Below are 14,952 nucleotides of genomic sequence, written 5' to 3'. Positions count from 1 at the left end.
GTTAAAACCACAATCATTCATAAAGATAGTTCACTATTTTCTCCATGTTCTTTGAGAATGAAATATAGTACCACTCCAATTATCCAAAATCCTCATTTATCCCAAAAAAAATTTTAAATTCAGATAAATGAGGATATCTGAAACAAATCAGAAATCCTCATTTATCTGAAATGTTTTTGAAGCCAAATTGACCTCACAACTTTAAAAAAAAATTCACCCGACATGAAATTAGAACGATGATTGTCTTTGTTTCAGGTTTCTCCCTCCTCTCTTTCCATTTCTTCTTTACCTACCCCTATTGACTTTTATCTCCAACTCTACCTCTCAAACTGAGCGCCATTGTCTCCCAGCTGCAAGCGGTCGGAAGAATCTCTTGTCCTGGCGTCAACAAGAAGAGTGGCCTTCCGGGTGGAGCAGGATCTCAGGTTCAGTGGCATTCCCTCCCATTCCCTCCCTCCCTCCTCAGCACAGTGGAGCTCCCCTACACCAACTCCGAACCCTCCCCTCGGCCAACTATCACACATGCACACCAGACTACCTGGTGTGCATGTGCTGTAGGTCTCACGGGAGGATTCGGAGTTGGGCATTGGGGTCAGGAGCTCCAATGACTTAGAAGGCAGAGCCTGCTGACTCATTTGTGAGTGTTCCATTGATCTGGGAAGCTGCTCAAGGGATCAGCGATGGGGACATATCGGGGATCAGCTGCAGTTGGGAGGTCTTGGTAATCGGTGGTGGCCAACATTATTTTTCGGTGAGAATTAAACAATATTTTAATGCTTAAAAAGCCTTCCCTTGTTGTTTGTTATTGTTTAAACATTGAAACAAGCGGGCTGTTTTTAAAAAATGACATGTTCTCTGAAAAAAAATGTTTATTCAACATAGGGCTGGTCCTGTCCATTTTGGGTAATTGGAGTTGTACTATACAGAAATTAGTGTTCATACATTTTTCACTTTGTAGGTTTCACTCTACATTTCTTAGTTGTGCCGAGAAAAATCTGTGTAAAATGTTTGAATATGAGGTATTCACTTTTGTATGTTATTTTCCTGTGAAAATGGACGTTAACAAGAGTGACACTTGGAGATCGATCATAAAAGTGGAGAAAGTGAATTTAAAGTTACTAGCCTAAATGTTACTAGTGTGGTGCTCAAATCAAATTATAAATATTTCAAACTGTGGAATAAGATCCAACTCATCATAAATTTTATTTTTCAAGGAGTTGCTTTCAAATCCTTTATTTAAATAATTCTGAATTTTCTTTTGTATTGTAAAAGTTTTTATTTTTGTTGAAGTTTAATATTTTTGTTGGGAGGAAGGAAGGAAGACGCTGCAATGTAAAAAGTGTTTTCCTTGTGGCACAAGTTCTGAATTCTTGGCATTGAACTTGAGCTGCTGTGATCAATTTCACTTGGTAATTTTGAGAAGTGTTGGGTGGTTTCAGACCAACTGTTGATAAACTATTTGGTCTTTTGCAGCTCAAGCAGTTAAGACAATGATGAGTCCAACTGGTCCAAGCCCTAACCCTAATATTCCATCAGAATATTGTTCCACTGTTCCACCACTACAACAAGCTCAGGCATCTGGTATCCTCAACTCCCCTCCCCCTACTGTCATGGTACCTGTTTCGGTACTAAAACACCCAAGAAACCAAAGCACAGGTATTTGTTAATTTGTTTTAGTTTTATTAGATTTTGCTTTGTGTAGTAAAAAACAGGTATATGAAAATTTGTGTTCTATTAAAATAAAAGCAGGTTTTAATTTCACAATGCCATCGACATCTTCATTGAGTTTTATACAGAAATATTCTGTATTTTGGGAGGGTAATCTCTTATTCACACAGTAGGTTGGTACTGAACCATGCAACATTTTTTTTTTCTTCAGTGTCAGTTAAGGTAGTTCCATGGTCCAATTTATACAGTCAGAATAAGTGAACCCCTAATCTAATGATAGTTCTTCAGCTATGTCCTTTTGTGTCCACCAGGGCACACAGAGTATACAAGTTTCATTCATTGTTTTTTTTTAAAAAATTTAGACAAACAGCCACGGTAACAGATCACTTTGGCCCACGAGCCCTTGCCACCCAATTAACCTACAACCCTGTATGTTTCAAACAGTGGGAGAAAACCAGAGCCCCAATGGAAAACACATGCAGTCATGGGGAGAATGTACAAACTGATGGTTATCTTTGTACTCATGCCCAATAGACTGTATTGGGCTAGTTCAGTACATTATTTTGGAATTTCTGTGGTCAAGAGAAAGAAGACAATATCTTGATCCTATTGATTGGACTTAGATTTATTTCCAATGTAAAAGGATAGCTGGATAAACAATCATAGATGTTTGTTAGTGTGGAAGCAGGCCTCTCAGCCCAACCTGTCCATGCCAGCCAAGCTAGTCCCATTCGCTCGTGTTCAGTCCTTATGCCTTTATCCCTTTCTCGTACGTATAGATATCTTTTAAATATATGTTCAGTGTACTGGAGATGCTGTTAAAGCGCCAGCAACCTTGTTGGATCTGGCACATTCTGTAACGAGTTTGTGTGTTCTCTCCATGTCTGCGTGGGTTTTCTCTGGGTGCTCCAGTTTTCTCCCAAAAATCAAATGGGGCTGTAGGTTAATTGGGTATAATTCAGCAGAACAGATTTCAATGGCCAGAATTGGCTTCTACAGTTGTACCTGCCTCTACTATTTCTGCCAGCTCATTCCAGAATCCCACCACCTTCTCTGGGAAAAGACAGCCCTCAGGTTCCTTTTCAGTCTTTCCCACTCTTCCTAAATCTATACCCTTAATTTGTAGATTCCCCTACCTTGGGAACAATACCATGGCTTTTTCACCTTACCAGTGCTCCTTGTGGTTTTGTAAATCACCATATGGGCCTTCCTCAATCTCCTACACTCCAAGGCAGAATGTCACTTGTATTTTAAGCCTGCTGTCCTGGTAATTATTTCTTCTTCCATTTTCTCCCTTCCTGAAAAAATTGCGGTCCAGAATATTCTTCAGTCTCAAGAGATCAGATCCTCTCAGTACTGTTAACCATAACCAATGGTGAAGAAATGAAAGGAAAATGTAAGAACTGTGAGCATTTTTACTTCAGGTTAGAATTGATTTCCTGAATTTCCACTTATTTCAATTGGTTGCTTGAAAATTTGTGCATTGGAACTCCATCTTCAAAGGATACAATTATTGTTCCAAATTACCTTCAGTCAAATTTGAAAATTACAACATAGAAACAGAAATTAGTTATTTCTAGAACATTAAGTTTCCTGGTTTCTTGGGTAATTTACAAACATTCTTTTTCAGTCCTGGCAAGGTTAGTAAATCACTTTTAATTTCATTAGTATAATACAGTCATGTATAATATTAGATATTAGAGTATTTTTATTCTACCAATGCGACTTTTTTCCACTTCTCTCATTAGCTCTCTGTGACCAGAGTTCAAATGCCAATTACAAAATGCCCTGTGCTTCAGATTGACTAGCAGTAGGAACTAAGTTGTCGGATCCTAACAACTAAAGAAATGGGTGACTGATCCTATTTAACTTGGCTTGTGGTTGACTTAGTTGCTGGAGATTTTTAAATAAAGGCTGATGTCTATCTTCTGAGTACATGCTCTTTGACCCACTGAGTCCATGCTAGTCATCAAGCACCTATCTACACTAATCTAATTTTATTTTTCATTACATTCTCATCTACTCGCAGCAGATTCTACACTTTCTGAGTCCAATTAAAATGCCAACTTGCACATTTTTGGAATGTGGATCTGCACACAAATTGGAGAGCCCAGAGAAAATGCATATAGTAATAGGAAGAACATGAATACTTTGCATAAACTGCTCAGACGTCAGTATTAAACACAGTTGTGAGGCAGCAATTCTTGTTTTGTTAATTTGTTTTTATTTATTTATCTGGTTTATTTTGCTGCTAAAAGTATTTTCTGTTTTGACAGAATTTTGGCAGATTGTTTAGATGTAGAACTGCAGTGCAGACCAATCCAATTCTGATCCAACCTCAAGATCTTCATCAAGGTTTACTGATGGTAGTTTTCCTGTATTAATCTCTGCTGATATTTAGCTTCTTATATTTTGATTAATTTTGTATTTTGCACCCTCCAATTTGACACCAAATTGTGCAGTCAAAATCCACCAATAAAGTAAAGCAAAACTTTAACCATACAAATAATTCCAAACTAAAATATTGAAAATCTTTTTCTAATACATATGGAGGGTGAGAAAGATCTTTAACAACAAACAAGCATGTAATGCCTTAACAAAGGAAACTACATTGGGATGAGAGAGGAGTTGGTGAGAATAGAGTAGGAGCACAGGCTATGTGATGGAACAGTGAGGGCCTTTCAAACAGATTTTTCATGGTGCACAACAAAAGTATCTTTGATTTTAAAAACAAGGACATTAAGGTTATGGATTGGCAGCCATGGATAACTAAAGAAATAAAAAATGGCTTTAAATTAAAAGCTAGTCTATTCAGAGCAGCCATGAGTAGTGGGAAATTAAGAGATTGGGAAAACAATGAAAGCAATAAAAAAAGGAAAGATAGAATGTATCGAATTTTCTAATATGAAGAAACAGTGACTTTGGGGTCCAAATCCATACATCTCTCATAGTTGCCGTGCAAATTGATAGGATAGTTCAGAAGACCTTCGGGATGCTGGGCTTCATTAATAGGGGATTGAGTCCAAGAGTCGAGAGGTCTGTTGCAACTCCTCAAATCTCTGGTGAGACCGTACTTAGAATATTGTGTTCAGATCTGGTCACCTCGTTATAGGAAGGATATGGAAGCTATTGAGAGGATGCTGAGAAGATTTACCAGGATGTTTCCTGGATTGGAAAATAAGTCTCATGAGGCAAAGTTAGCTGAGCTGGGAGTTTTCTCTTTGGAACAAAAAAGAATGAGTGGAGACTTAATAGAGATCTACAAGATTCTGAGAGGCATAGATGAAATGGACAACCAGCACTTTTTTCCCAGGACAGGAATAGCAAACACCGAGGAACATCTCTACAAAGTGAAGGGAGGAAAATTTAGGGGAGACATCAGGGTTAAGTGTTTTTTACACAGAGAGTTGTGGGTGCCTGGAATGCCTTGCCAGGGATGGCGGTGGAGGCTGAAACATTAGGGGCATTTAAGAAACTTTTGGTCAGGCACATGGATGAAAGATAAAAAGAGGGTTATGAGGTATGAAATGTTTAGATTTTTATTTTGGTAGGAATATATAGTCAGCACAACATTGGGGGCTGAAGGGCCTGTTCTGTGCTGTAATGTTCTATATTCCATGATACTGTTTTCCCCCCAAGGGGGGGGGACTTGAAGACATTGACTTGAAGTTTCTTGGTTGCTTTTCAGCAGAGTAAAGATTGGAACTTCTGTGTTCTGCTTCAGACATGGCATTTGAGGAATGTTATGACGTCTGGTTTGATGAAATTCCCAGTGGAATGAATTAAAAGATTGTGTGACCAAATTGCTTATACTTCAGTGCTTTAGCTTCATTGTTTTAAATAGTATGTAAATTATTTGAAGGATTTTTGAGAGATTGGATATATAGATATTTGGACCATCACCAGCTGATTAAAGACAGTCGGCATGGATTTATGTGTGGAGGGTCATGTTTGCCAAATCTTGTAGAGTTTTTTGAGGAAGTTACCAAGAAGGTTGATGAGGAAAAGGCTGTGGATGTTGTTTATATGGACTTTAGTAAGGCCTTTGACAAGGTTCCATTGAGAGGTTGGTTCAGAGGTTAGGACACTAGGTATACATAGAGAGGTTGCAAACTGGATTTGAAATTGGCTTGGTGGGAGAAAACAGAGAGTGGTGGTGGGTGGTTGCTTCTCAGACTAGAGGTCTTTGTCGAGTGGTGTGCCTCAGGACTCTGTGTTGAGATCATTATTGTTTGTTATCTATATAAATGACCTAGATGATAACGTGGTGAATTGGATCAGCAAGTTTGCTGATGAACCAAAGATTGGAGGTGTAGTGGACTGTGATGAAGATTTTCAAAGCTTGCAGAAGGATCTGGACCAGCTGGGAAATTGTGCCAGTAAATGGTTGATGGAATTTAATGCAGTTAAGTATGAGATGCTGCACTTTGGAAGAGCGAATCAGGGTAGGATGTACGCAGAAAATGGTAGGCCATTGAGGAGTACGGAGGAGCAAAGAGATCTGGGAATACATATACATTGTTCCCTGAAGGTGGCATTGTATGTGGACAGGGTTATAAAGAAAGCTGTTGGCATCTTGGTCTTTATAAATCAAAATATTGAGTATAGAAGTTGGGATGTTATGTTGAAGTTATTCAAGTCATTGGTGAGGCCACACTTGGAATATTGTGTACAGTTCTGGTCGCCCAGCAACAGGAAAGATATAAGATTGAAAGATTGCAGAGAAGATTTATTAAGATGTTGCTAGGTCTTCAGGAGTTGAGTTACCAGAAAAATTAAACAGGTTAGGACTATAATCGTTGGAAAGAAGAAGAATGAGGAGAGACTTGATCAAGGTTTATAAGATTATGAGGGGAATGGACAGAGTAGATGTGAGTAGGATGTTTCCACTTAGATTGGGGGAGATTAATATGAGAGGTCATAGCTTTAGGCTGAAAGAAAGGTTTAAGGGGAACATTAGGGGAAATATTTTCACTCAGAATGGTAGGAGTGTGGGATGAGTTGCTATCTTGTGTAGTGAATGCAGATTCAATCTTGAGTTTTAAAAATAAATTGGATAAATACATGGATAGGAGTGGTCTGGAGGGTTATGGAATGAGAATAGGTCAGTGAGACTAGCTAGTTTTATTGGTCGGCACAAACCAGAAAGGTCGAATGGCCTATTTTGCTGTAATCTTCGATGGTTCTATTGGCTATCCTTTGCCTTCACAGATGCTGCCTGACCCATTGAGTTCCTCCAGCAGATTCTTTTTGCTCTAGATTTCAGCATCTGCAGTCTTGGGCCTTGCCTCTTTAATAAGATTTTACTTTCAGATTCTGAAGTATGCTGAAAAATTAATAACTTATTTTGGGCATCAAAAATATAATTGTTTTCATTTTTTAAAATTAGTCATCCCTTGAAATGTGAAAAGATGGATTGAAAATAATAAATTATATCTATTTGATGGAAAACTTACATTGCAAAGCTAAATTGTGTTCATTCTGTAATTCATGGATTCAAATTGGCATTGCTTGAAAGCAATCGTTAGGTTCATCACAGTGTTGGATTTAGGCATAAGCTGAACAAGTTACAGCTCAAGGCCTCACAATCCGCAGGAGCCTCTAAAATATATTAATATATGTTAAAGCTATTTTAAAAATGACATTAAAGTATTGTTTCCAGTCTATACTATATTATAAACTATGATCGAGATCAAGCCAACCAAATATGTAATCAGTAAATGCATTCATTTGAAAATAATTTGTTTTGTAATTTTTTTTAGCAAGGGCCTCCAAGCTTTATATATCTTGGGGCCTCACCAAGTCTAAATCCAGCACTGGTTTATCACATCAAATTATGGTATATAATGGTTTAACAGCAATTTATATGTGGAGATCAGTGCATTTTCTTCCCATAGACTTATTGCAGGTTTTATCATTCTGGTGCAAATTGCAAGGTTGCACCAACTTAAAACAATCTATCTGGTGCATGGAATCTGTAACAGTAGCCTATTTTTTTAAAAGAACAATAAAAAGCATATTGTGCAGTAACTACATTTCAAGTTGCAATTTTTAAAAATAAATATGGAAAATGAGATATTCTGAAATTTCATTTAAATCTTAGACAAATAAGTTGCACAACAAAATTGAAAACAGTTAGGTTCTCCCTTTTTTAAATACTTTTTCATTTTTTACATAAATATATTCATACAGTCTTTAAAATTTTTATACATTTCAAATATATATTAAATATTCACAAACAAAAGAATACAGAAAAAACTTTTGCCCTTTTCCCTCTCCCTCCCCACTTCTCAAGAATATAACTTTGTACAGTCAGAGCTCTCATTTCTTTCATATCACATCTTTACATTACCTTGAAGAGTCAGGTTTACATAATCTAAGTATGGATGCCATATCTTAATGAAAGTGTCATTTATTTTTTTAAAGTTATAAGTGCTTTTATCTATGGGTATACAACTACGCATCTCCCTGGCCCATTGAGCAATAAGTAGGGAAGAGTTGGACTTCCAAGTGATTGCTATACACTTCTTGGCCACAGCCAGGGCTACCTTTACAAAATAGATTTGAATTGTAGTTAATTTGTTGCTGACGTCCATAAAGTTGCCCAGAAGATACAGCTCTGGATCGTATGTTAAGGTCACCCCTATTGTTCTTGTTAGTGTTTCAGCAATATCATGCCAGTATGGTCTTAAACTTCACACACAACCATGTAGAATGTATAAATTTTCCAATGCATCTAAAGTGCATTTCAGATATTGATTTATTGGCTTTTGTGGCATAAGATATAATTGATGTTAAAAAAATGAAGTAATCCATATCTCACATTAATCGTTGATGTCATATTGTCCAAGCACCAGTTAGACCAGCAATCCTTTGGTATTGTAACACCTAGATCTGACTCCCACCTCTTTCTCGACCTTTGTAGGCCTGGCTTTTGCCTTGGAGGGCAGAAAACATCTAGTTATAAATTTAAGTGTGTTTCCCAGTTGAAGGATCTCCTCCTCTTCGTTACTTGAGAGTGGGGCCATTGTGGGACCCCATATCTCGCAAGAAAGTCCTCAACTGAAGAAAGTAGTAGAAGGTTCCATTTGATAGATTATATTTCTGTTTTAATTGTTAAAAGGACATAAGTACCCCTTCTTCATAGCAATCTTCAATATATTTTTCCTTTCTCATGCTAAATATTTAAAATTCTATTGCCTAAGTTCATGGGCAATAGCTCATTTTGGCACAATGGTGCTTTTGGTGATATCCCCACTTTATTTTTTACAATACTCATTAATCTCATGCCAAATTTTAATCATATGTATTAGAATGGGGTTATTTTTGTTATCAATTTGACATTCCATTTATCAATGAAATCTTTTGCTCTACTCTCTCTCTCATAGTATGTAGTCCCTTTTGGATCCACGAGGGAGTATTTTCTCTTCGAAAAAGGATGAGAGGAACCTCGCCTGGCTGATAAACAATATTTTTAAAAATCTGGTAATTTTAGTTCTCCCAGCCTATTTTCTCGCGTTAATTTTTCCATAGCAATCTAGACACTTTGTATTGCAAAAAAATTGTCTTATATGACCATTAAGTATCTTTAAAAAGTTTTTAGGCAAAGAAATTGGCGACGATTGAAAGAAATATTGTAGTCTTGGCACCACTTTCAATTTCACACAATTAACCTTTTCAATTAAAGTAATAGGTAGATTTTTCAATCTTTGTAAGTCCTCCTCCAAGCAAGGAGAGATAGTTAAGTTTGTATAAATTTTGTAGATTATTGACTTCCATTATTTCTAAATATTTAACTTCATCCATTTTCCATTTAAACTGACTTCCTTTTTGGTATCTTTCATAGACAAAAGTTGTTAATGGCATAATTTCACTTTTTTCAAAATTAATTTTATATCCTGAAATTCCTATATTTTTCCAGTGTGGCCTTTAGTTTGGTCAAAGACTCAGTCGGGTCTGATAAATATAACAGCACATCATCTGCAAATAAATTGATTTTATGTTCTTCCTGGCCAACTCTGAATACCTTTATATCCGGATCTCTCCTGATAATTTCTGCTGATAGTTTGATCACCAAAATAAGAGGCCTGGAGATAGTGGATCTACTCAAAGGAAACACTGATGACATTTATCCATTAGTTATAATTTTGGCTTGTGGTTTATGATAGTTCTTATCCATCAATAAATATTTGGCCCATTCCAAACTTTTCTAATACTTTGAATAGGAATGGTTATTCTAATTGATCAAATGCCCTTTTCTGCAATACAATTATGCTTGGACTTTCTTTAGACATATTCAAATGAATTATATTAAATAGTCTGCTTGCATTATTTGCAGCTTGTCTTTTTTTTAATGAAGCCCACTTGATCTGAATTTATCAGTTTAGGTAGATATTCCCCTGGTCTATTGGCTAGTACTTTTGCCAAAATTTTGTAATCTGCATTTAACAAGGAAATAGGTTCGTATGAAGATGGTTTTTGTGGGTCTTTTTTTTTTGGTAGTGCCATAATGATAGATGTTGAGAAAGATTCCAGAAGAGTCTTAGTTTCCACCTCATGATCCAATACTTCTATTATGAAAGGTATCAAAAGATCTTTAAACTGTTTTTAAAACTTGGGTGGGAAACCATCCTCTCCTGGTGACTTATTTGCCTGTAATGTATTCAAGGCTTTTTTGATCTCTTCACTAGTAAAGGGGGCATCTAATTCCATCTGATCTCAATTTTCGTAGTTCAATCGCCGAGAGAAATTTATCCATTTCAGTAGAGTCACTCTCAAGCCTGATTCCTATAGCTTTGTATAATATTGTTAAAAAGTGTCATTGATTTCTTTCTGATTATATGTTAATTTGTCCAATTCTTTTTGAATTGCATTTATCATCCTTGATGTCTCCTCTGCCTTTAATTGCCTTGACAAAACTTTATGTGCTTTATCTCCCAATTCATAGTACTTTATTTTTGTTTTGACTTCTTTTTCTATCTAATATGTTTGTAAAGTATTATATTTCAATTTTTTGTTTACCAAAATTTTGTATTTTTCTTTCAAACCCATTTTCTGGTATTTTTTTCAATTCTATTATTTCTTTCTCCAGGCTATTGACCTCTGCCATATATTCTTTTTTTTTGTATATGAAATTCTCTGTCCCCTCAAGCAAGCTTTTAATGTATCTCATATTAGGAAACTATCATTAGTAGAGGGTTTGTTTGTTTCACAAAACAAATCTATTTGTTCCTTTTTTTTAAACTTTATTTAAAGATTTTATCACATGAATAAAACAAAAAAAAATTACATTTAAAGAAAAATAAAAATAAAGTAATTATTACAACACAGCATTAATGACCTAACTTGTCTAACCTCCCCCCCATATATACGGCCACTTAAAAAAAAATCTATATATATAAAAAAAACCCACCCTTCCCCCCAAAATAAAGAGTGAAGAATTAATAAAGTTAGTAATATTATATATAAGAAAAAACACTCACAAACAAAAAAAACAAATAAAAAATACTAATAAAAAAAGTTATCAAATCTAAAATATCACACATAAAACATATTTAAGTCAAACTTAATTGCATGTACTTAACAAATGGAGTCCACTTCAGCTTATAAAAAGACATCTTATCTTGAATTGAAAAAGATATCTTTTCCATAATTAAACAAAACTTCATCTCTAAATACCACCTATCTAAGGTTAATATATTTCTATCTTTCCAAGTAAGCGCTATACATTTCTTAGCCACCGCTAAGGCAAAATAGATAAAAGAAATCTGATAATCATTTAAGCCTAAGTCAATTAATGATTGCATATTCCCTAATAAAAATATATCAGGATCTAATGCAACATAGATATTATATAAACTATTAAATATAGATTGAATACCTTTACAAAACTTTTGCAATCGATCACAAAACCAAACTGTATGTAAAAAAGTATTGGCCGTCTGATCACAACGAAAACAACAATCTACCTTACTAAGACCAAACTTTTTTAATTTCTCTGGTGTTAAATATAATTGATGTATAAAATTATAATTAATCATTGCTAATCTAGCATTAATCAATTTCCGAATACTATTCTGACAAATTTCCATCCAGGCTTCTTCAGCTATTATAGAACCTAAATCTTTTTCCCATTTCAACTTATCTTTATCCCAATCTATCTTGTTTTCATTTTCTTGTAAAATACAATACAAATCAGATATATACCCCTTTTTTGGTATGGAAAGTACATATTTCTCAAAACTAGTTTCAGGCAATAAAATCATATGTCGGCCACATATCTGTTTTACAAATCTATTTGTTCCCTGATAAAATTACAGAATTCTGTCCTTCTCAACTGTATTAAGACGCCATCTGTATACATTCTTTTGTTTCTCAGTCATTATTATCATTAATGTCAGAGAGTAGTCTCATTAAGTATTCCATTTCAGCCATTCTATTTTTCAATTGTGCAGACATTAAGAGCAAATCTATTCTTGTATAGGATACATGAATTTTGAGTAGAATGAGTACTCTCTCGTTGAGGGGTCTAACTGTTTTCATACATTTGTCCGGTTTAAATAGAGGTTTAGAGTAACTTTCAAAGTTTTTGCCTTTGTCACTCTTGCTGATTTATCAAGAACAGGATCCAAGCAAAAATTAAAATCTCCTCCAATTGTTTTTATCTACCCTCTACTGTTTTTAAGAAGACATTTTGAATAAAGGATTCATCATCAATATTTGAAGCATAAATATTCATGAGCTACTCCCCTTGCTTTGGTGTTAAAAGAGGAGGATATGAGTTGTCTTACCCAGTCCCTTTTTAACTTATTGTGTTCTGATTTTGTACGGTGTGTTTCTTGTAAGAAAACTATATCTGCCTTTAATTATTTTTAACTGTGCCAAAACTCTTTTCCTCTTTATGGTTATGGTTATAACTGATAAATTTTAACATTCTATTCATATTTACATTTGTACATATTCAGTTCTATCATTAGACCCTTTTGATTAATTATATAGTAAAGTGATTTTCCCCTTTGAACAAATGCTGTGACGTCGACGAAATCAAGAAACCCCGGAAACCCGCGGTACTATTCGAGGTAGAACCCTTCCCCTTAGCTTCAGTACCACTAATCCCCTTAAATCGAAGACTCCAACCTGCTACTAAATATTTGCTGTTTGTTGAGCTCTCTGTATACCTTTCAACATTATTTTAAATAACCGATAATAAATTGTTCAAAAATATAACTATAGTTTTTTTTATCCAATTTTTAACATTTACACTTCACTTTATCTTTGTTCTTGTTTTTCTTTCTGGCATGTGTTTTTGGATCCTCTTTACAGTTCTTGTAGAAATCTCCCTTTCCTCCTTCCTTCTTGATTGGGCCATCCTTTTCCCTGGTATACTCCACTACAGCTCTCACTAGGTGTTTATAAACTGGAGCTTCTTGGGACCCATGTATCCTACCCATGTAGTGACACCAGTCGAATTTAAGGGCGCTCCCACCCCTTCGGTGATGGGTTGAATGACATGTCGCTCACTCACTGCGATGCCTGTTCTCTATGTTGGCCTCCAAAATGTAAATGACTGGAGTGGGGGAGTGTGTGGGCAGAGCAGGGTGGGGGAGCGGGGAAGGGTGGCGCTGTTGGAGCAGAAGCATGCACGGAGTCAGGGCCAGAGGGGGGAAATGCTGTTGGGCCGGCAGGAAGCAGAGTGGGTTGTGTGGAGGGGAGTGGGACGGTAGGGAATGCAGTGGGCTTGCGGGGAGCAGAGGTGGGGCAGGAGCAATGGCCATCCTTCTTACCCATAATTCCCCATGTTGCTGAAACCGCTGTGGCATTCAAGCAGTGTGGGGGATTATGGATAAGAAAGACGGCCATTGCATGCAAGCACTGATGTCATTTTTTACCTGGGCAGCCATCAAATTGACCACCAGCAGCCACACGGTGCATGTACACAGGTAGACAATCCACCTCCGAGGTGGTTTGCCTACCCGTGCAGTTTTTTGTTAGATTGTACCCACCAATTGGCCCATTCACAGATAGAAAACCTGCCAAATTGGCAGGTTAAAATCATGTAAAAATTCTGTTTGTAAACTGCTAATGTTGCTCCTAATCCCGGTAACTCAAAGTCTCACTAGGACCAGTCTTGGTCTTTGGTCATCTGCTCTTCTGGGGCTGATGAGCTCACTCTATTAGTGGTTTTTCATTGAATTTTTCCACTTTCAGTGCTGTGGGATCCACTCTTCAAAGAAATTCCCTGGATCTTTCCCCTCACCTCTCTCAGCCTGACTATTTGTACATTATTTCTTCTGCTGAAACTTTCCATGTGGCCGATTTTGTCCACCATCAGCTCTTTATCTGCTTTTCACTTCTTAGCATTTTTTTCCAGGGTTGAGTCATTATCAAGTTGTTTTTAACCTGGCCCACTTGAGTAGTCAGGTCTTCAATCACTGTTGTCATTACTCTTAGAACATTTTCCACCTTGGAGAATCATTCACTCAGAACTTCCATAGATTTTATCACTTTTGTAAAATCCTGTGTCGATCTCCCATTTCCTTGAGTTTGTGCCGACATTGCGGCTGCACCTTCTTTCTGTTGATGATCTCGGTGATTCTTCAGTTTTATTTTTCTGGGTCTTGTTCTTACCAATGGATCTTCTGTTTTTAACACAAAAAAAAATATTTTGATGACTTTAAATCGGTCTTTTAATCAATTTTCACAGAGCTCTTCCAATCTACGTCTGTCTAAGATGTCCTAAGCATGGCCATGCTCCCCCACCACCCAGGTTCTCCCTTGTAGTTAATCCTAGTTCTGTATATTCTCTGGATGTGGACAAAATTCGTTTCAGCTTTAAATGAACTTTAAAGTTCATTTTAAATTCTAAAACCACACGGTTAATATAGCATCTAATGAAATGCTGTTACGGTGCCAGTGACTCGGGTTTGAATCTGCCGTGGTCTGTAAGGAGTTAGTACGTTCCCCTCTAACAATTTGGTTTTCCTCCAGGTGCTCTGGTTTACTTCAATGTTGCAAAGATGTATTTGATTAATTGGTTTGTATGGGTGTATTGGCTTGTGGACCAGTTGAAAGTAGAAGTTAATGGAATGTTATCGTGCTGTATTTCTTAAAAGAAAATCTTTGGGTAGTATCCTTTCTCTGCTGCTCTGCTGATGCTCATAGCACTTGTTTCTCACATTAGATCAGTGGTTCTTAACCTTTTTCTTTCCACTCACATACCACTTTAAGTATTCCCTATGCCATAGATGCTCTGTGATTAGTAAAGGATTGCTTAAGGTGGAATAC

The 14,952-nt window shown here is 36.4% G+C and overlaps 1 protein-coding gene across 4 annotated transcripts in view; it reads left to right on the top strand.

The window, feature by feature from the left end:
• zfyve16 (zinc finger, FYVE domain containing 16) overlaps window positions 1–14,952 on the top strand; it is a 125,746-nt gene that overhangs the window by 49,686 nt on the left and 61,108 nt on the right. For 2 of the 4 annotated variants that reach the window (XM_069936515.1, XM_069936524.1), the window contains exons 6-7: window positions 1,474–1,656; window positions 2,987–3,064. The exons of 1 other annotated variant lie outside the window; for it this stretch is intronic. In XM_069936515.1, the coding sequence (XP_069792616.1) occupies window positions 1,474–1,656; window positions 2,987–3,064 (261 nt within the window). The remainder of the gene's footprint in view (window positions 1–1,473; window positions 1,657–2,986; window positions 3,065–14,952) is intronic. One more of the 4 variants, XM_069936530.1, reaches the window with a different exon arrangement.

Source organism: Narcine bancroftii, chromosome 1 (assembly GCF_036971445.1).
Source record: "Narcine bancroftii isolate sNarBan1 chromosome 1, sNarBan1.hap1, whole genome shotgun sequence".
Taxonomy (NCBI): Eukaryota; Metazoa; Chordata; class Chondrichthyes; order Torpediniformes; family Narcinidae; genus Narcine; species Narcine bancroftii.
This window is presented reverse-complemented; position numbering and strand designations above follow the sequence as displayed.